Source organism: Arabidopsis thaliana (genome assembly GCF_000001735.4).
Source record: "Arabidopsis thaliana chromosome 1 sequence".
Taxonomy (NCBI): Eukaryota; Viridiplantae; Streptophyta; class Magnoliopsida; order Brassicales; family Brassicaceae; genus Arabidopsis; species Arabidopsis thaliana.
Window position 1 is genome coordinate 23634447 of NC_003070.9, and position 22969 is coordinate 23657415.

At 37.0% G+C, this 22969-nt stretch overlaps 4 protein-coding genes, 2 long non-coding RNA genes, 1 other non-coding gene and 1 pseudogene across 12 annotated transcripts; 5 read left to right on the top strand and 3 right to left on the bottom strand.

The window, feature by feature from the left end:
* Positions 1-1298: 1298 nt before the first annotated feature.
* Positions 1299-3131, bottom strand: AT1G63720 (hydroxyproline-rich glycoprotein family protein). Its single transcript, NM_105049.5, has 2 exons — positions 2798-3131; positions 1299-2647 (listed from the first exon to the last, which is right to left on the bottom strand). The coding sequence occupies exons 1-2, from the start codon at positions 2900-2902 to the stop codon at positions 1676-1678; spliced, it is 1077 nt and encodes a 358-aa protein (NP_564816.1). The 5' UTR covers positions 2903-3131; the 3' UTR covers positions 1299-1675.
* A 2492-nt stretch (positions 3132-5623) lies between these two features.
* On the top strand, positions 5624-5893 carry AT1G08623. Its single transcript, NR_139465.1, has one exon. It is a non-coding gene; the product is annotated as an other RNA (long non-coding RNA).
* On the bottom strand, positions 5695-5925 carry AT1G08627. The gene has a single exon (NR_139466.1). It is a non-coding gene; the product is annotated as an other RNA (long non-coding RNA).
* A 1398-nt stretch (positions 5926-7323) lies between these two features.
* On the top strand, positions 7324-10686 carry AT1G63730 (Disease resistance protein (TIR-NBS-LRR class) family; the record flags this gene model as incomplete). Its single annotated transcript, NM_105050.1, has 4 exons — positions 7324-7793; positions 8048-9143; positions 9259-9558; positions 9652-10686. The coding sequence occupies 4 exons, from the start codon at positions 7324-7326 to the stop codon at positions 10684-10686; spliced, it is 2901 nt and encodes a 966-aa protein (NP_176560.1).
* A 73-nt stretch (positions 10687-10759) lies between these two features.
* Positions 10760-14843, top strand: AT1G63740 (Disease resistance protein (TIR-NBS-LRR class) family). 2 transcript variants are annotated; one of them, NM_001334123.1, is made up of 4 exons: positions 10760-11422; positions 11516-12623; positions 12741-13040; positions 13135-14843. In NM_001334123.1, exons 1-4 carry the CDS (start codon positions 10866-10868, stop codon positions 14359-14361), a joined length of 3192 nt encoding a protein of 1063 aa, NP_001322890.1. In that variant the 5' UTR covers positions 10760-10865; the 3' UTR covers positions 14362-14843. The 2 variants fall into 2 exon arrangements, with proteins under 2 accessions (NP_001322890.1, NP_176561.2); NM_105051.4 differs by having other exon boundaries at positions 10983-11422; positions 13135-14841.
* Positions 14844-15114: 271 nt separating this feature from the next.
* On the bottom strand, positions 15115-15801 carry AT1G09755. Of its 2 annotated transcripts, NR_143522.1 has the most exons (2): positions 15624-15801; positions 15115-15349 (listed from the first exon to the last, which is right to left on the bottom strand). It is a non-coding gene; the product is annotated as an uncharacterized misc_RNA (transcript). The 2 variants fall into 2 exon arrangements; NR_143523.1 differs by having other exon boundaries at positions 15125-15788.
* A 592-nt stretch (positions 15802-16393) lies between these two features.
* Positions 16394-21007, top strand: AT1G63750 (Disease resistance protein (TIR-NBS-LRR class) family). 3 transcript variants are annotated; one of them, NM_001084300.2, is made up of 4 exons: positions 16394-16978; positions 17801-18896; positions 18969-19268; positions 19373-21007. In NM_001084300.2, the coding sequence occupies exons 1-4, from the start codon at positions 16494-16496 to the stop codon at positions 20885-20887; spliced, it is 3396 nt and encodes a 1131-aa protein (NP_001077769.1). In that variant the 5' UTR covers positions 16394-16493; the 3' UTR covers positions 20888-21007. The 3 variants fall into 3 exon arrangements, with proteins under 3 accessions (NP_001077769.1, NP_001077768.1, NP_176562.2); NM_001084299.1 differs by having other exon boundaries at positions 16402-17165; positions 17575-18896; positions 19373-20913; NM_105052.5 differs by having other exon boundaries at positions 16402-18896; positions 19373-20955.
* Positions 21008-21140: 133 nt separating this feature from the next.
* ARI6 lies at positions 21141-22936 on the top strand (annotated as a pseudogene). The gene has a single exon.
* Positions 22937-22969: the final 33 nt, after the last annotated feature.

The following is a 22969-nucleotide window of genomic DNA, read 5'->3' on the forward strand; positions in this document are numbered from 1 at the left end:
TGATATTGTGTGATAGAAAAATATATTCATACTAAGGCAACATAATGACAGCTATATATTTTGGCAACATAAATTAATGGTAACTTACAGCTTAAAGGGGCCAATGCCATTAGTGCCACTTAAGTTGGTGAGCCAAAAAACTTTATTTATAAAAAATACAGTATCAAATAAAAATAGCAATAACATGATACATGAATCATATAATTCCTACTTTCGTTTTGGCAAAATATAATTTCCACGCGTGATCCGAATAAATTATGTCGACCTATATAATATATCCTCCACAAGAACACAATAATTCAGAAAAAGGGTTAATAAGACAACATTTCGTGTTTTGATAATTGACAATAATTAACAAAATACCACAAACACATGTATGTACAGTAATCAGTAATTCTAAAATTTTATAAACAAAATTCTCAACACCTTTATAACGGAATATTTGAAGAAAAAGAAATGCAGTAAGTTTATAAATAGCACCATATAATAAGTAATCGATTATTCACAACGTTTGATAAAAAAGACATGTTTATAATTGACATAAAATCAGTAAATGCTCTAAACCATAATCTTTGTTGGCTATGAAATATGAATGATAGAGAATAAGAGAAACAATAGTGAGATTTGAGGAAAGCGGCACTTCAACTTAAAATACGGCATTAATTGGGTTTAAAAGTGGGGGTCGTTGTTTCTTTTTCAATCTTTGTATTTTCTTTTGTTTTCACATTATGAGACTCGACATATTTTAACCTATGTGTTTTTTGCTGACTAGTAGTTAACGTTGCTGTAAAAAAAAAAAAAAAAAAAAAAGAGATACATATTGACAAGACTCAATTGTATTTTTTTTTTTTAAAAAGACATAAGGAAATTTAAATCATCTAATTTATCCTCCTAACAAGAGTTAAACCTACAAGATTTATTAACTCTCCAATTGCATACTGGTTTTAGGTGGGATTAATTGAACCAAAAGCGCCTATGAGAACTTGAAGCTGGATTCCAAGTGGGCTTGCGGAATGCTGAGAGTGGACTTAGTAATTTAAGCTGGCCCATTCTAACTTGTCATGTATAATCCTTGTTTACAGGGCTCAAAGCTTCAAATTGTAGTGGACTTAGTGGTTGTGATGTGATGTTTCTTATAAAACCTGACCGGTATATCGATTTGGTGAATAAAACTTGTTAACAGTCTTGAGTTGCTTGTTAATTGTATACTCAAATGTTTACTCTCTTTTTTCTTTTTCTCCTTTACATTGCATATCATGGTTGAATCTAAGATAACAAATAAGGAGAAACATTCACTACCTTTATGCTATAGATCTCACCTTTTATTGGCTCTAACAATAACAAAACTCTAGTCACAACAATACACAGAACAGAAGATCAAATAGTAAACAATACCTATAAATTTAATGGAATTTCTCCGAAGAAACTGATTAAATTTTATTTACAAATGCGATCAAATGTGTATTCACAAAAACAAAAAACTACATAAAGAGTAGCCATATACAACAACTAACGATGCCAAATATTTATTACAAAACCAAAAAGAGAGACAAGAAAATATCCTTAAGATCCTGAACAGAATCATCTAAAAATTCTATAATTGTTCTTGAATCTTGAACAAGATATTTGTCCGAATCGATATCTAAATTTCAGATTTCTATTCTTCTGATGAAGGTTAGCTTAGTGTACCTGACTGCATCACAGGGAAAAAAGACCAATCATTGCTGTTCTTCGGCGAAGCTGATCTATGTTCATCAACGGTCAAATGTTTCTCATCCGTGCCGAAATTGAATTCCTTATTGGACCCGAGAGACGAATGATTCATTGATTCTTGATCTGATGATGCTTCAGGGAACGTTGTTCTTAGCTTCTGATCCACGCATCTAATGACATGATCAGCATCAAGATCGAATGAAACCGGTTTATGCGGTCTTACAATCTTCTGCTCTTTACAAGGAGTTGTAACACCAGCAGTCTTTGGACTCAACAGTTTTGGAGGATCAGAGACTTGAAAGTGAGGGAACAGCGAGGTTTCTCCATCGGGAAAAGGAGAAGTTGGACCAGAACCAGGGCTCGGGGAAATAAGCTGACCAAGTGGACTACCAGGAGGAAGTTGGTAAAACTGAAACTCATAACTAGAAGACATTGGGAACTTATAACCATAGCTACCGGTTTGATGGTTCGAGTTAAAGAGCTGAGCAAAAGGCACTTCAGGTGAAGAAGGTGTTGTGGTGGTTAAGTAGATAGATGAGTCATCAAGAGGAGGTGTGATTGGAGCTGAAGATGGTTCAGTAGTGTAAGTTGAGAAAACCGGAGGAGATACCAATTGAGTTTCATGAGCGTAAGGTCCAATGGCGAAGATGGAAGGACGGTTGTTACAAGGCAAAGGACTAAAAGAGAGGATTCCAACAGGTGATTGTGTAGCAGAAGGTGGCTCTGATTGGAAAAATGAAGCTGGAGATGAAGGTGGAGCTATAAAAGGAAGTGTTGTGATAACCGAACGATAACCGGAATTTGATGTTGTTGAATTTGAAGAAGACATTGATACCGGTTCAGGAACAAGAACCGAGTTTCCTATTCGTTTTCTTTGTCTTGAAGATCCGAAACATTTCAACAGACTCCATCGATTCCACCATTTTCTCTTCTTCTGATTTCAAAAAGCATCAAAATCAGATTCGAGAAATCGAAATCACAGAAATCGAAAATTGCATACAAAGTGTTCGATCTAATGCTTAAGAGAATAATCATACATGAAAGTTTCTGATTTAGCTAATTGAAACGGAGAAAGAAGACTCACATGAATCGGAGAAGATTGATGAAGACGATCATCAGAAGAAGCAATAGCAGAAGCAGCTGCGTTTATAGTATCGAAAACGTTGTTTCCATTAGCACCGCTTCTCATCTTTCTTCTCTGTTTTTACTTTTCTCTGAGTCTGAGAATTTTCTCGAGAGAACAAAACAGAGCATTCGAGTTTTTCTCTAGTAAAAATCAAAAATAATACACAGAAAGCTTCTTTAACAATCAAAATCTGAAAAATCGTTTTACAAATAAAGCGACACGTAACCCCGAAATTTCTGGGAATGTTATTGTTTCTCTTCCAGAAAAATACATATATACATGTATATGTATATGTGTGTTCGTGTGTATGTGTGTGTCAAGGTTTAAGGTCAAAACACGGCAAAGACAAAGTTCTTTGTAAATTATACGATCTTTAGGGGTAATTTTGTCCATTGCACTTGCGAAAATTTTGACTAATTTGTTTTTTTCCCTGTTTTCTTTCTCTAATTTATTTATTAAGATATCATTATTTTGTTTAAAATATTAATTTATAACGACTATTTTCTCTTTAAAAAAAAAAATGACAAATTGTTTGTCAAAATATTTCAGAATTTTGTGTGCATAACTAACGAAGATTAGTGGAAGAAGATATTTTAAGGAAAAAAAAATTGAAGATAATTTAAGCAAAAGAAAATGACGATCATTCCTTTCAAAGAGAAAGGTGACACAGCAGAAGCGCACGTGTGGGAGAATCGAATCTATCTCTTTTAGTTTTAGGTTTCTCGTGTGCACATTAAGTGTGGGGCTAAACTAAGTAATAAGATAATTCAGAAATTTATAAGAACATGTCACAACGCAATTTCAATTTGTTTTGCACGGTGGCTTGACTTTATATTTGGGTCTTATTTACTTTTCTCTACCCCATACCCAATAATAAAGCGACTTTTTCAGCTTTGGTGAAATATCTATGTGAGTCACATAATGTGACCAATAATTACAGTAGTTTTTGGTTTCATCTTTGAATAATACTACAAACTTTGGTAGCTTACTTGGTTAAAAAAGAATCAATGCAATTGACTGATTCTTGGTTCCAAAAAGGGGAAAATTATTATTGAAGCATTTACACAAAAAAGGAAGACAGGCAGAGAGTTATTGTGATTTAATTGTGCAATAATGTTTAGCTGTCACCGATTGAGCTCACTAAAATCTAATAAAAACAAACTTATAGTACTATTTTGAACGTTCCAAAAAACTTGAATTTTAAGGAGGAAATTTTGGTAAGGAGATTGTTGGGAGTTAGAAGAATTAAATCTAAAGAGTTAAAAATGTAAAAAGATAAAAAAAAAAAAAAAAAAAAAAAAAGTAGAAAATGATGAGGTTTATGGCCAAGTTTAAGGATACATTCGTCATGTTGCTTTTATTTTTTTTATTGAGATTGATAAGCATTTCACCTACCTTTGGGAAAGTATATTTTTAAAAAATATCTGTAGCTAATAATAATCTGGTTTAATACTTTAATCATATCGATAAAAATCCATATAATTTCTTACGAGATTAATAAGCTGAAAAAAGTTTAGGCCTTGAAATTAAATATCATCATCAACACCTATTTCATTCGTCTTCTTTTTGTCGGCATCAACATCTAGTTCCAATACAAGAGTCATAGATTAGGTCTAAGACACCAATTTAATCCTAAACATGTCATCTTTGTTGTCGATATTTAATAAAATGAAATCTTTCTAAGGAAATCTTGACCTTCGATTAGAAAGTACATTAAAAGTCTACTTTTACTAAATCACAATATTTTTTATAAACAGAACACAAATTATTTAGTTCTTAGTTATATTAGGAACATGAACTTGAGCTTTGGGAATTAGATTTAAGTCGTTTTCTGAAATGAAAACAAAAGAGTCACGTCGTTAAAAGTTAAAAACACATTATTGTCCGTTTAAGAAAATATAAATTTTTATGAAAATCATAACTTGGATTATTAAGAAAATCATAAGTTCAATGAGTTAGGTCATCAACCCCACTTCCGAACTCATGCTTTTGACACGTGTAACCAACCAACTTTGCACTCATAGATTTAGTATTTTCCTAACAAGTCTTAAAAAGGAAGACAATTTTGCAAAGACTAATTATGAAGTGAGAAAATTCGCTATTATCCTCTAATTAAAAGTTTAACTTCGCAGATAAATTATAGTTATTTGTTGAGATAATAACATGACACCAGATTTCACGTGCATCAAAGCTGGATGAACAAATGAACAAGAAGTGTATGTGAGATTTCTTCCAAGTAAAAGGCATACCAAAGACAATATAGAACAATAAAAGTCAGATTATATAAATCTACTTTAAGATTCGAACTTATCAGAAAAAATCCATTACCACCAGCTTTATGAACCCTTTAGCTATAATATTTGGATATATAATAAATTAATAATGTGTAAATGTGGTTAGAAAGAGACCAAGTTCACTTGCCTTGTTCATGTGGGCACGTATGTTTAAAAAGCTTCATTTGAGATACTATAATTTGAAGAAATAAACATTTTCCGTAACCAAACCTGATCAAACTTTACCAAAATTAATCAGCAGTTATTAGAATTTTGAAACTATTAGACCACAAATATGTGAAGAGAATGTTATATATATGTAGCCTACAAATCAAACTTAAGCATTTCTCAAATCAGATACCAAAAACTCAGTTTTGCTTCCTTCACATTTTTTAAAAATTATTCTAAAACCTCAATTCTAATTCATCTAATCTACTTCCTACTAGTGGAATCTAACGATCATGTATCTCAAAATGTTCTCAAACTCGAATATGGCTTCGCAAGCACATGTACTGGTGATGGTATGTTCAGACCGTTCCACACGACGGACGGTCACCTCCGAATGATTACAAATCCTGGAAGAACTCTGAAAAATAAGCGTCCGGCATAGTTGGCTAAGAGAAGCATGGTGGTCTGACATTTGCAAAAAAATATCGCCTCCACCCACAACCGATACTACTCGACGTAATCCACAGAACCATGGTCTAATTAGGAAGAACATAAATCGGAGATTGTTATTGGATAAGAAAAATCTTAGAAATGGACCCCTCAGACTTCCTTAACAAAACGACATAGATTAACTATGATTCAAAGTATAACAAAACAACATCGTTTATCAAAAACAAACAAAAACCCTAAGAGGAATACAACAATCATCGAAGTCAACAAACGAACAACAATCAAGTTTGGATCTTTCATAATGTTGGCGAAGAGCTTCGAACTGAGGGTTCGATCAACATCAACTAGTTAATACTTGTTGAGACCTCTTCTCACAAGCCATTCTAAGGAAGATTAGACTGGCATCTGCCTTAGCCCTGTCTCCCTCTCTAGCTAATTGAATACCAGCTAACAATCTAGAAATGGATTCTTCAAACTCTCTTACCAAAACGACATAGTTTAACTATGACTCCAACATATAACAAAACGAAATCGTTTATAACAAAAAAAAACAAAAAAAACAAAAAAAACAAAAAAAACAACCTAAGTAAACACACAACAGTCGTCCAAATCAACAAATGTACAACAATCAAGTTTGGAATTTTCAAAACAATGAAGTTTTATCTCTAAAACAACAACAAAGAACCGGAACTGATAAATTTAGCAAGAAATTGTTTTGAAAAACCCTTTATAAAAACATAGTAATAGTTAGTCTAACCTACTTGAGAAAGAAAACTAAGATTATGAAGTTTGGATTTTCATAAATGGAAGTAGATTTAGTTGCATTAAGGATTTTTCCGGCAATGTGGTCACAAAGACGAGCACCAATCTCATTTTGTAACAGTGTGCGTGAATTCCGAAATATTTATATATTCTTTTCAGATTAATTAAAAGTTTTCGTCGGCAAAGGATGACAGAAAATATCGTTTCTTTAGAAACAGGTTATCTTTGTTGTTGACACTTCAATGCAAGAGTTGTCGTTCTTTTCTTTGATGTAATCATTTTGGGCCTTGGCCTTTAACTTTAAGCTTGTAAGCTTGTTTGAATCAATAATAAAGATAACATTCTCGTGAAAAAAAATAAAAAATCACTTATTCTTCACAAGCAAGAACTATGAGAAAGGTGGAGAAAATGTTCCTAATTAACCAGTAAACACCACTTGTCCATTAGTGGCTATTACTGACTGTCGATGCAATTGTGACCGAAATCGACCTCTGCATCGTCTCCTCGATCAGGCTTTAGCTGATGTATACAACAATCACAATCTCAGGACTTAGGAGATACTGGCTCTGTACATTGCAAAACCCCTTACATTTCGGTAAAAAAAATCGAGCACAGAAACCGGTACATTTCGGTTTACTAACTGGTGACAAGCTGGTTTATTAACACAGTTAAACCAAATAATTATTTCGACTTATATGAGTTAGAGTTATGACTGACTCATCACTTTATATCTCTCTTTCTCAAAAAAAGTCAATGGTGAATACGCCTTTTCCACAGATTTTTGTGTATGTGAACTTCAACTTTTCTCGCTAGTCGCTACTCTAGTCTCTCATGGCTTCCTCTTCTTCTTCGCCTCGAACCTGGAGATATCGCGTTTTCACGAGTTTCCATGGACCAGACGTCCGTAAAACAGTTCTCAGTCATTTACGCAAACAGTTTATCTGCAATGGGATTACCATGTTCGATGATCAACGGATCGAAAGAGGTCAAACCATTTCCCCTGAACTCACACGAGGGATTAGGGAATCTAGGATCTCGATTGTGGTGCTCTCGAAGAATTATGCTTCATCGAGCTGGTGTTTGGATGAGCTGTTGGAGATTTTGAAGTGCAAGGAAGATATTGGGCAGATAGTGATGACTGTCTTTTACGGAGTTGATCCATCTGATGTGCGTAAACAAACCGGAGAATTTGGGATCCGATTCAGTGAAACTTGGGCTCGTAAAACGGAGGAGGAGAAGCAAAAATGGAGCCAAGCTTTGAACGATGTGGGAAACATAGCCGGAGAGCACTTCTTAAACTGGTTTGTTTGATTTCGTTCAATTAATTTGGAATTCATGCCTTCTTAAATCCGATTAAGGAAATTTTCTTTGTGAATCTAAAAGATGTGATAGGTTCATGAGTTACTGTATTAGCAACATAGGACTCCTGTCTTTCATGTGAAAAACAATATTTTAGCTAACTACGTAATAAAGATAGGTTCAGATTTCTACAATAGAAGTTACAACATTTCACATGACTATTTGATAAACTCTATGAATTTTCCGTTCTTGTTAGGGACAAGGAATCGAAGATGGTTGAGACGATTGCTAGAGATGTATCAAACAAACTAAACACTACAATCTCTAAGGATTTTGAAGATATGGTGGGTATTGAAGCACACTTGCAGAAAATGCAGTCTTTGTTACATTTAGATAATGAAGATGAAGCTATGATAGTTGGGATTTGTGGTCCTTCCGGTATTGGTAAGACTACCATTGCAAGGGCTTTACATAGCCGACTCTCTAGCAGTTTTCAGCTTACTTGTTTTATGGAGAATCTTAAGGGAAGCTATAATAGTGGTCTTGATGAGTATGGATTGAAGTTGTGTCTGCAACAACAGCTTCTTTCAAAGATTTTAAACCAGAATGATTTGAGGATATTCCATTTAGGTGCGATACCGGAAAGGCTATGCGACCAAAATGTTCTTATCATTCTTGATGGTGTGGACGATCTGCAGCAACTTGAGGCTTTGACTAATGAAACTAGTTGGTTTGGTCCTGGAAGCAGGATTATTGTAACCACGGAAGATCAAGAGCTTTTGGAGCAACATGATATCAACAATACATACCATGTGGATTTCCCAACTATAAAAGAAGCTCGTAAGATCTTTTGTAGATCTGCTTTTAGACAGAGTTCTGCACCATATGGTTTTGAAAAGCTTGTCGAAAGAGTGTTAAAACTTTGCAGTAACCTTCCCTTGGGTCTCCGTGTCATGGGTTCATCATTACGCAGAAAGAAAGAAGATGACTGGGAAAGTATATTACATAGGCAAGAAAATAGCCTTGATAGAAAGATCGAGGGAGTACTTAGAGTCGGATACGATAATTTACATAAGAACGATCAATTTCTTTTTCTCCTGATTGCATTCTTCTTCAACTACCAAGACAATGATCATGTGAAAGCAATGCTTGGTGACAGTAAATTGGATGTCAGATACGGGTTGAAAACCCTCGCATATAAATCTCTCATACAAATATCAATCAAAGGAGATATAGTGATGCATAAGTTACTACAACAAGTTGGTAAAGAAGCGGTTCAAAGACAAGATCATGGGAAACGCCAAATCCTAATAGACTCTGATGAGATTTGTGATGTCCTCGAAAATGATTCTGTAAGTTCATCTTCGTTTTTTTAAAAATCTATCTGTTTAACCATGTCATTTCGAAAATACTCTGCATATCTTATTAATGGTGCTAACATTTACTTTTATTTTGAAATTTGTTTAGGGTAATAGAAATGTGATGGGTATATCTTTTGATATATCCACACTCTTAAACGATGTGTATATAAGCGCAGAAGCTTTTAAAAGGATCCGTAATCTTCGTTTTCTCAGCATTTACAAGACAAGACTTGATACAAATGTTAGACTGCATCTATCCGAGGACATGGTTTTTCCACCTCAACTAAGGTTATTACATTGGGAGGTATATCCAGGAAAGAGTCTTCCTCATACATTTAGGCCGGAATATCTTGTGGAACTTAATTTGCGAGATAACCAGCTCGAGAAGCTTTGGGAAGGAATCCAGGTTGGTATATATTTTTGTTTTGTCCAGATGAAGTAATTACTTGTCACCATGAGCTGATGATCTTTACTCCTTTTTGTGCTGTTTTGCATTCAGCCCCTTACAAATCTCAAGAAGATGGAATTGTTACGGTCCAGTAATTTAAAGGTACTCCCAAATCTTTCAGATGCTACAAATCTTGAGGTATTGAATCTGGCTCTTTGCGAGAGTTTGGTAGAGATTCCTCCTTCCATTGGAAATCTTCATAAGCTAGAAAAGTTGATTATGGATTTCTGTAGAAAGCTAAAAGTTGTTCCGACTCACTTCAACTTGGCATCTCTTGAATCACTCGGGATGATGGGATGCTGGCAATTGAAAAACATTCCAGATATTTCTACGAATATCACAACACTCAAAATCACAGACACAATGTTAGAAGATTTACCTCAATCAATTAGGCTCTGGTCTGGCCTACAGGTTCTCGATATATATGGCAGTGTCAATATATATCATGCCCCTGCAGAAATATATCTAGAGGGAAGAGGTGCAGATATTAAGAAAATTCCAGATTGCATCAAAGATCTTGATGGGTTAAAAGAGCTTCATATATATGGCTGTCCAAAAATCGTATCACTGCCAGAGCTCCCTAGCTCTCTTAAGAGACTAATAGTAGACACTTGTGAATCACTGGAGACACTAGTACATTTCCCTTTTGAGTCTGCAATTGAAGATCTATATTTCTCCAACTGCTTCAAATTGGGTCAAGAAGCACGTAGGGTCATTACTAAGCAATCTAGGGACGCATGGCTACCTGGAAGAAATGTACCAGCTGAGTTCCATTACCGAGCTGTTGGAAATTCCTTAACCATCCCTACAGATACCTACGAATGCAGGATTTGCGTCGTGATATCTCCTAAACAGAAGATGGTAGAATTTTTTGACTTGTTGTGTCGTCAACGCAAAAATGGTTTCTCTACTGGCCAAAAAAGACTTCAGCTTCTCCCCAAGGTCCAAGCTGAACATCTATTTATAGGCCACTTTACTCTTTCTGATAAACTGGACAGTGGGGTATTGTTGGAATTTAGCACCTCATCCAAGGACATCGACATTATTGAATGCGGTATCCAGATCTTTCACGGACACTACCGATAGATTAGAAGCAGAAGAAGCTAAATATAGTTGGTGCTAAGCTGGTTTAGTATCAATTAAAACGTTAATAATTGGTGCTAGGCTGGTTTAGTATCAATTAAACCATTAATCACTTTATACTTTATCCCCTCCAGCTCTCTCTTTCTCAAAACTTATAAGTCAAAAGTCAAAGTCAAAAGTCAATGGTGAATACGCCTTTTCCAATTTCTCCATCGTTTATGGCTCATCTACTGATCCACAGACATTTTTGTTCTCGCTACTCTATTCTCATGGCTTCCTCTTCTTCTTCGCCTCGCACCTGGAGATACCGCGTCTTCACGAGCTTCCATGGACCTGACGTCCGTAAAACCTTTCTCAGTCATTTACGTAAACAGTTTATCTGCAATGGGACTACCATGTTCGATGATCAAGCAATCGAAAGAGGCCAAACCATTTCCCCTGAACTCACACGAGGGATTAGGGAATCGAGGATCTCGATCGTAGTGCTCTCGAAGAACTATGCTTCATCGAGCTGGTGTTTGGATGAGCTGTTGGAGATTTTGAAATGCAAGGAAGATATTGGGCAAATAGTGATGACTGTCTTCTACGGAGTAGATCCATCTGATGTGCGCAAACAAACCGGAGATATCTTGAAAGTTTTCAAGAAAACTTGTTCTGGTAAAACGGAGGAGAAGAGGCGAAGATGGAGCCAAGCTTTGAACGATGTTGGCAACATTGCCGGAGAACATTTCCTTAACTGGTTAGTTTAAAACTGGGATTATCTCTTTCTCAATACGATTTGGGCAATTTTCTTAGTGAATCTGCAATTCAATTTCTATTTCTCTGTTGTTAGGGATAATGAATCGAAGATGATGGAGAAGATTGCAAGAGATATTTCAAACAAAGTAAACACTACAATCTCTAGGGATTTTGAAGACATGGTGGGAGTTGAGACACACCTGGAGAAAATACAGTCTTTGTTACATTTAGATAATGATGATGAAGCTATGATTGTTGGAATCTATGGCCCTGCAGGTATTGGTAAGACTACCATTGCCAGAGCTTTGCACAGTCTACTCTCTGATAGGTTTCAGCTTACTTGTTTTATGGAGAATCTTAGGGGAAGCTATAATAGTAGTCTTGACGAGTATGGTTTGAAGCTGCAATTACAAGAACAACTTCTTTCCAAGATTTTAAACCAAACTGGTATGAGGGTATACAATTTAAGTGCAATACAGGGAATGCTATGCGACCAAAAAGTGCTTATCATTCTTGATGATGTGGACGATCTGAAGCAACTAGAAGCTTTGGCTAATGAAACTAAGTGGTTTGGTCCTGGGAGTAGGGTTGTAGTGACCACAGAAAATCAAGAGCTTTTGAAGCAACATGACGATATTAAGAATACATACTATGTGGATTTTCCTACTCAGAAAGAAGCTCGTCAGATCTTTTGTAGATATGGTTTTAAACAGAGCACTCCACAAGATGGTTTCGAAAATCTTTCCGAAAGAGTTATAAAGCTTTGCAGCAAACTTCCACTAGGTCTTAGTGTCATGGGTTTATATCTACGAAAAAAGACAGAAGATGACTGGGAAGATATACTGCATAGGCTAGAAAGTAGCTTTGATTCAGTTGATCGAAATATCGAGAGAGTACTAAGAGTCGGATATGACGGTTTACATGAGAAGGATCAATTGTTATTTCTCCTCATTGCATTCTTCTTCAACTACAAAGACGATGATCATGTGAAAGCAATGCTTGCTGACAATAACTTGAATGTCAGACTCGGTTTGAAAACTCTCGAGTATAAATCTCTTATACAAAGATCGTCTGGAGGAAATATAGTGATGCACAAGTTACTACAACAAGTGGGTAGAGAAGCGGTTCAAAGACAAGAGCCTTGGAAACGCCAAATCTTAATTGATGCTCATGAGATTTGTAATGTCCTCGAAACTGATTCTGTAAGTTCCTTTTTTTTTCTCTCTTTTGAATATATGTGTTAAACCGAGTCAGATGGAAAAGACTCACAGAACTCTTACCTTATTGTGCTAACTTTTACATTATCTGGTACTGATTAGGGTTGTGCAAATGTGATGGGCATATCCTTTAATGTATCTACAATCCCGAATGGCGTGCATATAAGCGCAAAAGCTTTTCAAAATATGCGTAATCTTCGATTTCTAAGCATCTACGAGACAAGACGTGATGTAAACCTTAGAGTAAATGTACCCGATGACATGGATTTCCCACATCGTCTAAGGTCTTTACATTGGGAGGTATACCCAGGAAAGTCTCTTCCTTCTACATTTAGGCCAGAATATCTTGTGGAACTCAACTTGCAAAATAACAAGCTAGAGAAGCTTTGGGAAGGAACCCAGGTTGGTATTTATATATATTTGCTTATTTTGAACATTTGAAGTATGTAGTTTCATACGTTGATGATCTTCCTTTGTTGTGTCGTTTTGTATTCAGCCTCTTACAAATCTCAACAAGTTGGAATTGTGTGGGTCCTTGAGATTGAAGGAACTTCCAGATCTTTCAAGTGCTACAAATCTCAAGAGACTAGATCTAACTGGTTGTTGGAGTTTGGTAGAGATTCCTTCCTCTGTTGGAAATCTTCACAAACTAGAAGAGTTGGAGATGAATTTATGTTTACAGCTACAAGTTGTTCCGACTCACTTCAACTTGGCATCTCTTAGATCACTCAGGATGTTGGGATGCTGGGAATTAAGGAAATTTCCAGGTATTTCTACGAACATCACATCCCTCGTAATCGGAGATGCAATGTTAGAAGAAATGCTTGAATCAATTAGGCTTTGGTCTTGCCTTGAGACTCTGGTTGTATATGGCAGTGTCATTACACATAATTTTTGGGCAGTAACTTTAATAGAGAAAATGGGCACAGATATAGAGAGGATTCCTGATTGCATCAAAGATCTCCCTGCGTTAAAATCGCTTTATATAGGTGGCTGTCCAAAACTTTTTTCACTGCCAGAGCTCCCTGGCTCACTCAGAAGACTAACGGTAGAAACTTGTGAATCACTCAAGACTGTATCTTTTCCTATTGATTCTCCAATTGTGAGTTTCAGTTTCCCCAACTGCTTCGAATTGGGTGAAGAAGCACGGAGAGTGATTACACAGAAAGCAGGTCAGATGATAGCATACTTACCAGGAAGGGAAATACCTGCGGAGTTCGTGCACAGAGCTATAGGAGATTCGTTGACCATCCGTTCATCTTTCTGCTCCATATTTAGGATTTGCGTTGTGGTTTCCCCTAAATCAGAGATGAAAGAAGAATATGTTGGTTTTATGTGTCGCAAACGCATAAACGGTTGCCCCATTGGCGATAACTTATTTAAGGCACAGCTCCGTAAACTCCAAGCGGAACATCTATTTATATTTCAATTTGAATTCCTTGAGGAAGACGGATGGCTGGAACAGGACAACGAGGTATTGTTCAAATTCACGACCTCATCCGAGGAACTAGACATTATTGAATGTGGTATCCAGATATTGACAGGCGAAACCAACAGAAACATAAGCACCTATGGAAGCTATGAATCCAGATCAGAGCAAGTCTCTGAATACGAAGATGGATATCACTCTGATAGGAGACTTGAGTTCCACGAACAAAAGTCCTTGCCCGGGTGGGGTTTCTGTGGAATTTTTCATGGCTTCTTGAGATGTTTTATGGTCTGACAATGTGGCTGCCGTTCATGAAATTTCTCAGAAATGGCCTAGTCAAGTGGGACCATCTCTCTCTTCATCCTAGCCACGGTAGTCTTATCGTGGATGTTGAATATTGCTGCGATTCAGAGGAAGATTGCATTGCATCCAAAGTGTGAAAGTCCTCTCATTTCACACCTATCATTTGCTGACGTATTCTCTGATTCTCAAAGGCCAATCAGAGGCATTATTACGATATGAATGCCTGAAAAGTCTGATATATTATTCTATGGATATGACAATAATGAAGCAGCAGTTCCAAGTGAATACTAGACATTATTGAATGTGGTACCAAATAATAACAGACGAAACCAACAGAAACATAAGCAGCTATGGAAGCTATTAATCCAGAACAGAGCAAGTGTTGGAATACGACGATGAATCTCTCTGTGATGGGAGCAATGAGTTTGATGCACCCAGAGTAAAGATCTTTGAGGGTGATACTAAGTTTGTTTCTTTACTTTTTCTTTTCCATTTGAGTTTGATCTCAATTGTTCTTTTGAATTTTGAAAACAACTTTCTTACATGAAAAAGGAACATAAGACTTGGAAACTGTTTCAGATCACAACCAACGAAACTATCATCAACTCTGTTCCTTGTCTCATTAAGAATCTTTAGTTCATCTCATTGTGTTTATCTATTCTGTCAATGTCAACTCTTACCCTGATCATAAGTTTGCTTATATTGCCAATTCTGTTGATTCAGTAGACAAGTGTTTGGAGGACAGTCAATGAGCCCAAGGGATGTCAATTTACGTTAGATGCATGAGAAGATTTGTGATCCATTTACATGTAACATATAACAATAAAACACCAGAAAAACAAAATCCATACCAAATAAAGAAGAACTTATTAACACAAGAAACACTTAGACCCTATTTCTTTACGAACAAGCAAAAGAAATTCATTCAGCTTTCCTAAACACATCTCCAGCCATTATAGAGAGTGCGAGGTTAACCATCCTACAATCAGAAACATGTCAAGCATTAAGATACTATTTAAATCCAGAAAGCGTTTTTTTCAGTCCATGATTGCTGCATCTGTTATAACGCTAGCTCAATCGTAACTACTACAACTATGTAAACATGTTCTCTGGATATCTATATTTTATTTTTCACGTCCATAAATTTTGTGAAGCATGCAGTATTGTTATAGATAGAGTCCAAATCTGCAATCATTAACTTACTCCAATCTACATGTGTTTTCAGATCTGAAACCAAAACAAGAATTACGTACTAGATTCAGCAGCACCCCAAAAGAAAGACAGAAAGCAATCTTCAATAGAGACATCAGACCAAAGTATATCAAGATCACACCTGTTGTAGTATAACAAAACCCTCTGTTTCGAAGTCTTTATGACTCTGATAAATAAATATAAGACCCTTTTTATGTATATATTGCTTACAGATTAATTATAGCCAAGATGTATATATCAGGATGAGAAAATTTTAGGAAATATACAACCCAATAATGTTTCTTGTCTTGCATGCATTGATTGTTCTTTGACTATTTTTTCAAGCTTTAAGGACCACCACTTAACAATTTGCTCGTATGTATTTTTGCAGTTTTGTGGGAATTGCTTAAAGTTTTGAGGTAAAGAACAAAGAAACCTCTTATCTCTTTTCATTCCAAGTTTCTCCTTCCAGCCATAATGTATTTGTTTCCCTTTATATATAAAACAATGCAACGGAATTATTTGAGGAAATTCCAATTATGGCTAGAAAATGGAATTACGCATTTTCTAGTGAATTATGTCGCGGAATCTTTTAAACGCAGTAACATATTTAATCTTGCGTGCATTGATCTCTCTTAGCAGTTATTTTCTCCAAAAAGGACCACCACTTATGAAACATATAAATGTAGGGTTATAGTGTGTAGATTTTTGTAAATGGCTGAAAGTCATCAGTATATTCTTTTGATTTTCGAAGTATCGTCTGTCAAAAGTCAAAGTGTCAAAACGCGTTTGCTGAAAGTCCTCAATATATTCATTTTTATTTGTTTTGCTTTGTATTTTATTTAGCTACCCAAAATAACACATTAAACTTCGAAGTATCGGATATTACTTATCTTCCAAATTTCGTTACCTCAATTCCATCTATCTCAGGCATGTCTGATCTCATGGCTTCCCCTTCTTCTTCCAAGCCTCACAACTACAAATTCAAAGTCTTCTCGAGCTTCCACGGGCCCGACGTCCGTAAAACATTACTCAGTAACTTGCGCGAACATTTTCAAGGCAAGGGGATAACTATGTTTGATGACGAAAAGATTAAGAGAGGCGGAGACCTCTCTCCTTCACTCAAAAGAGCTATAAAAACATCGAAGATCTCGATCGTGATTCTCTCCCAGAAATATGCTTCTTCAAGCTGGTGTTTGGATGAATTGTTGGAGATCATGAAGCGCAAAAAGGCTATGAAACAGATAGTGATGACCGTCTTCTACGGAGTAGAGCCATCCGATGTGCGGAAGCAGACCGGGGATTTCGGGATCGCTTTCAATAAAACTTGTGTGAATAAGACGGACAAGGAAAGAAAGGAATGGAGCAAAGCTTTGACTGATGTGAGCAATATTGCTGGAGAAGACTTCAAGAAATGGTTTGTGTTCAATCGATCAACTAAGTAATTTTATAAAAATACCATTAAAAAACCACAGTATTAAGTCTTTATTCCATAAGTACTATCACTAGTTTATTTTCCCAATAATACCAAAAATTCAGTATTATGTCAAAAAAAACTTAAAAATGTGGTATTTCAAAGAATTGCCCATAAGTTTATTTCTTAGGTGGTGTTATTCAATTATGGAGTTAAAGTCAATTCTTTAAGCTTTAGACTTGTTTTCTGATATTGATTTTAAGAATATGTTTGTATGAATTTCAAAATCTCTGCAATATGTCTTGGATTTTGATTCTAGTGATTTACTCATGAAACTCCAAAGAGGTTTCATTTCAAATGAATTAATATACAAAGATTTTACAAGTCTTTTAGTTTTTAATAACGCTGGATTTTAATGAAATATTTAAAATCTTAATTGAATAACATCAAACTTTAAAATCTATTAAGCATGATTTACAAAGATGAGTTCCAATAACACTAAATTTTAAAGTTGGATATAGAATCATTAGTTGAATAACAGTGGATTCGGCTTGGATTTCAATTCTATTAAAATCCATTAACGAATAACACCCCCTTAGGTTCTATTACGTGGTAATCACATGATAAAAGAAACGAATGGTTAATGGTGTTTTATGATGCATATGGTAAAAATAAGGAATGTTAATTTTTATAGATTAAGGGAATGTTTTTGTTGAATAAATATTAGAAATAGATGTAATAAATTATTGGAAATAGTGGGAATGTTGTCACTGCAGTGACTATTTGATGGAAACACTGCTTTTTCTTTTCTTTCTATTTTGTTAGGGATAATGAAGCGAACATGATCAAGAAGATTGCAAGGGATGTTTCATATAAACTTAATGCTACACCATCAAAGGATTTTGAAGATATGATGGGACTAGAAGCTCACTTGAAGAAAATCCAGTCTTTGTTACGTTTAGATTATAAGGATGAAGCTCTGATAATTGGAATCTCTGGTCCTGCGGGCATTGGTAAGAGTACCATTGCTAGAGCTTTGGAGAGCCGACTCTCTGATAGGTTTCAACTTACATGTTTTATGGATCTTAGAGGAAGCGAGAATAATGGTCTTCACGATTACGGTCAGCAGTTGCGTTTACAAGAACAACTTCTTGCAAAGGTTTTGAATCAAGATGGTACGAGGATATGCCATTTAGGAGTGTTACAACAAAGGCTAAGCGACCTGAGAGTGCTTATCATTCTTGATGATGTGAGTGATATAAAGCAATTAAAGGCTTTGGCTAAGGAAACTACTTGGTTTGGTCCTGGAAGTAGGATTATTGTGACAACCGAAAACAAAGATCTTTTGCAGCAACGTGGCATCGATAGTACGTACCATGTAGGATTCCCATCTAGAGAAGAAGCTCTTGAAATCTTCTGTAAATTTGCTTTTGAACAAAGCTCTCCACCTCATGCTTTCGAGAAGCTTGCAGCGAGAATAACACACTTATGTGGTAACCTCCCATTGGGTCTCTGTGTGATGGGTTCATCTTTATTTGGGAAGAAGCAGGACGAATGGGAATTTGTAGTGCATAGGCTAGAAACTAATCCTGGTCAAGAAATCGATGACGTATTAAGAGTCGGCTATGAAAGGTTACATGAAAATGATCAAATGCTATTTCTCCACATTGCAATTTTCTTCAACTACAGAGACCGTGATCTTGTGGAAGCCATGCTTGCTGATGATGGTAACTTGGATGTCGGAAACTGGCTGAAATTCCTAATTAACAAATCTCTGATAGAGATATATCGCACTGGACAAATAGTGATGCACAAGTTACTACAACAAGTGGGTAGACAAGCCATTCGTAGACAGGAGCCTTGGAAACGACAAATCTTAATAAATGCCAATGAGATTTGCGATCTCCTTCGATATGAGAAAGTAAGTCCTCTTTCTTCATTTGCTCTTTACAATCTAAACAAGTCGCTTTAATGACAATTTGTTTTTGTATAGGGTACTAGCTGTAATGTGTCTGGCATATCATTTGATACATCAGGAATCAGTGAAGTGACTATATGTGATGGCGCTTTCAAAAGACTGCATGATCTTCGATTTCTCCATGTTTACAAAAGTAGAGATGATGGGAATAACAGAGTGCACATACCTGAGAAAGTGGAGTTTCCACCTCGTCTAAGGTTACTGCATTGGGCAGCATACCCAAGCAAGAGTCTTCCTCCTACATTTAATCTGGAATGTCTTGTAGAACTCAATATGCGGGAAAGCCTGGTCGAGAAGCTATGGGAAGGAACCCAAGTACGTTGGTGTTGTACTTAAAAATATATATATATGTGTACTTCCTCTTCAGGTTATATGATGCTCTTTCCCTCGGTTGTTTTGTGGTTTTCTTATCATTTCAGCACCTTAAGAATCTCAAGTATATGGATTTGACTGAGTCCAAGAATTTGAAGGAACTCCCAGATCTTTCAAATGCTACAAATCTGGAGTATTTTTATCTGGATAACTGTGAGAGTTTGGTAGAGATCCCATCCTCTTTTGCGCATCTGCATAAACTAGAGTGGTTGGAGATGAATAACTGCATAAACCTACAAGTCATTCCAGCTCACATGAACTTGACGTCCGTTAAGCAAGTCAATATGAAAGGATGCTCAAGATTAAGAAAATTTCCAGTTATTTCAAGGCACATCGAAGCACTGGATATATCAGACAACACAGAGCTAGAAGATATGCCTGCATCAATTGCGTCTTGGTGTCATCTTGTGTATCTCGATATGAGCCACAATGAAAAGCTCCAGGGATTAACACAACTCCCCACGAGTTTGAGACATCTAAACCTAAGCTATACTGATATTGAGAGTATTCCAGATTGCATCAAAGCTCTTCATCAGTTAGAAGAGCTTTGTCTATCTGGCTGCACAAGACTAGCATCATTGCCAGATCTCCCTTGTTCAATCAAAGCCCTAGAGGCTGAAGATTGTGAATCACTGGAGAGTGTATCTAGCCCTTTATACACTCCAAGTGCGCGCCTCAGTTTCACCAATTGCTTTAAATTGGGTGGAGAAGCACGGGAAGCAATAATCCGACGATCATCGGATTCTACCGGGTCGGTTCTGTTACCAGGAAGAGAAGTGCCAGCAGAGTTTGATCACAGAGCCCAAGGAAATTCTTTGTCCATTCTTCTCCCATTGGGTGGTAATTCCCAATTTATGGTATGCGTCGTGATTTCCCCTCGCCATGATATCACAAAAATGAGTAATGAGTCGGAACTGTTATGTCGCATCAACGGCGAATCATGCTCTTATGACGAGGAGTTCGATATAGTTGATGTCTCAAACTGTCGAAGGGAACATCTATTTATATTTCACTCAGGCTTGCTACGTATGGGCCGTTCTGAAGCAGGCACAGAGATGGTGTTCGAATTCAGCAGCGCATTACAAGAAGACTTCGACATTATTGAATGTGGTGTCAAGATCTGGACCCCACAAAGCATCAGACGAGGATACCTAGCGTTTGGAGAAGACGATGACGGAACAGATGGAGTAATATGTGACACGGAAGACGTCGATCAGATGACGGACGAAACCAAGGGAGGCAACAATGGAGGATCTAGCGATGAAGAGGATGGCAAAATCCACATGTATTCACATGAATCCGGAGAAACGTCTGAATCTGAATCTGAATCTGAGAAAGAAGACGAATCTGAACCTAGAGAAACGTCCGAGGCAGACGCGGACGGGGACTACGAGTCTGTATCCAGGAAGCGTGCGAAGAAGACGACGAGTGCTAGTACAGATCTTAAGTTGGTTTCTATAGACTACTTGCGGATTTCAAATCTTTTAAAATATATTTTCCTTATTTTAGTATTGCTTTTAATCCTTGTTGTACTTATGTCTATGCGACTTTTTCTTGCTTGAAAGCATGCGGTCTTTGTTTTATGCATCAAATTCGCCTGTCCCCCATTAGCATTTTTTTCTCCAAAAAGGACCAGCACTTATGAAACATATGTAGGTTTTTGGAGAAGACTTCAAGAAGTGGTTTGTGTTCAATCAAATCAAATATTTCCAATTCTAGAAGTCTTAAGAGTTTACTTTTCATAAAAGGAAGAAACATGAAGACGAACAAAAATTTCCTATTCCAAATAGCCTCAACCTATTAAGTTTAAAATAGGTGCTAAGGCTAGAGAAAAATTTAGTTTGAGTGAAACTTGTAAGTGCACTAGGGTTCCTACTTCGTCCAGCGAGAAAGGAAGAGGGGTTTCGTCTGATTCCGCTAAATCTCTATCTTTATTTAAAGATGATGGATTCCGATGATGATATGCTCGATGCCCACGATATGGACTCGGTAGATTATGATTTTGACAGCGGCGGCACCGATGATGACAACGATATTGATGAAACTGATTACGTGTTTGGTGAGGCTGACACGGACGATGCCGCCATCATCGCCTACCATCGCTCTCAGATAAATTATGTTGTTCTCAAGGAAGAAGATATTCGCAGGCATCAGAAGGATGACGTTGGGCGAGTTTCCGTTGTCCTCTCCATAACCGATGTCCAAGCAAGTCTTTTGCTTCTTCACTATCACTGGAGTGTCAGTAAAGTTAATGATGAATGGTTTGCGGATGAGGACAGAGTTCGTAGAACTGTTGGCATATTAGAGGGACCTGCACCTGATGGCAGAGAGTTTACATGTGGAATATGCTTTGAATCCTACCCTCTTGAGGAAACTATATCGGTTTCTTGTGGTCACCCATTCTGCGCTACATGTTGGACGGGTTATATAAGCACAAGCATCAATGATGGCCCAGGATGTTTGATGCTAAAATGTCCCTACCCTTGTTGTCCTGCGGCCATTGGTCGAGATATGATCGATAACTTGTGTTCCAAGGAAGACAAGTAGAGGTATTATAGATATTTTCTTAGGTCTTATGTTGAAGTCAACAGAGAGATGAAGTGCTGTCCTGCCCCAGGATGTGAGCATGCAATTAGTTTTGCTGCTGGGACCGAAAGTAATTATGATGTTTCGTGCTTGTGTTCGCATAGCTTTTGCTGGAATTGCAGTGAAGAGGCTCACCGTCCTGTGGATTGTGACACAGTTGGAAAATGGATACTAAAGAACAGCACTGAATCTGAAAATATGAATTGGATACTTGCCAATTCGAAGCCTTGTCCAAAGTGTAAGAGGCCAATAGAAAAGAATCATGGATGTATGCACATGACATGCACACCACCTTGTAAGTTTGAGTTTTGTTGGCTCTGCCTTAACGCATGGACAGAACACGGGGAAAGTAGTGGTGGGTATTATGCCTGCAACCGGTATGAGGCGGCTAAGAAACAAGGGTTGTATGATGAGGCTGAAAGGAGGCGAGAGATGGCAAAAAACTCGCTAGAGAAATACACTCATTACTATAAACGATGGGCAAGCAATCAAGTGTCGAGGCAAAAAGCTATGGGGGATCTGCAGAAAATGCAATCAGAGAAGCTTAGGAAGCTTAGTGACATACAGTGCACATCAGAATCTCAGCTCAAGTTTATCGCAGAGGCTTGGCTCCAGATCATTGAATGCAGACGGGTACTCAAATGGACATATGCATATGGATACTATGTACCAGATGATCATACTAAGAAACAATTTTTTGAGTATTTGCAAGGGGAGGCTGAGTCAGGTTTGGAGAGGCTCCACGAATGCATAGAGAATGATATTGAGGTGTTTGAATTTGGTGAGGGCCCTTCAGAGGAATTCAATCATTTCCGGACAAAATTAACTGATTTAACCAGCATAACAAAAACCTTCTTCCAAAATCTGGTCAAAGCTCTGGAGAATGGTCTTGCTGACGTGGATTCACATGCTGCTAGCAGCAAACCAGCAAACTGTAAACCTTCTAGCAATACAAAAGACGGTGGGAAAGGTAAAAAGGAAGCTCTAACGATGGCGGGTTCAGCAGAAACCTAGATGGCAATTGAGATCAGCAAATTGGAGAAAGGTTTGGAGTTTAG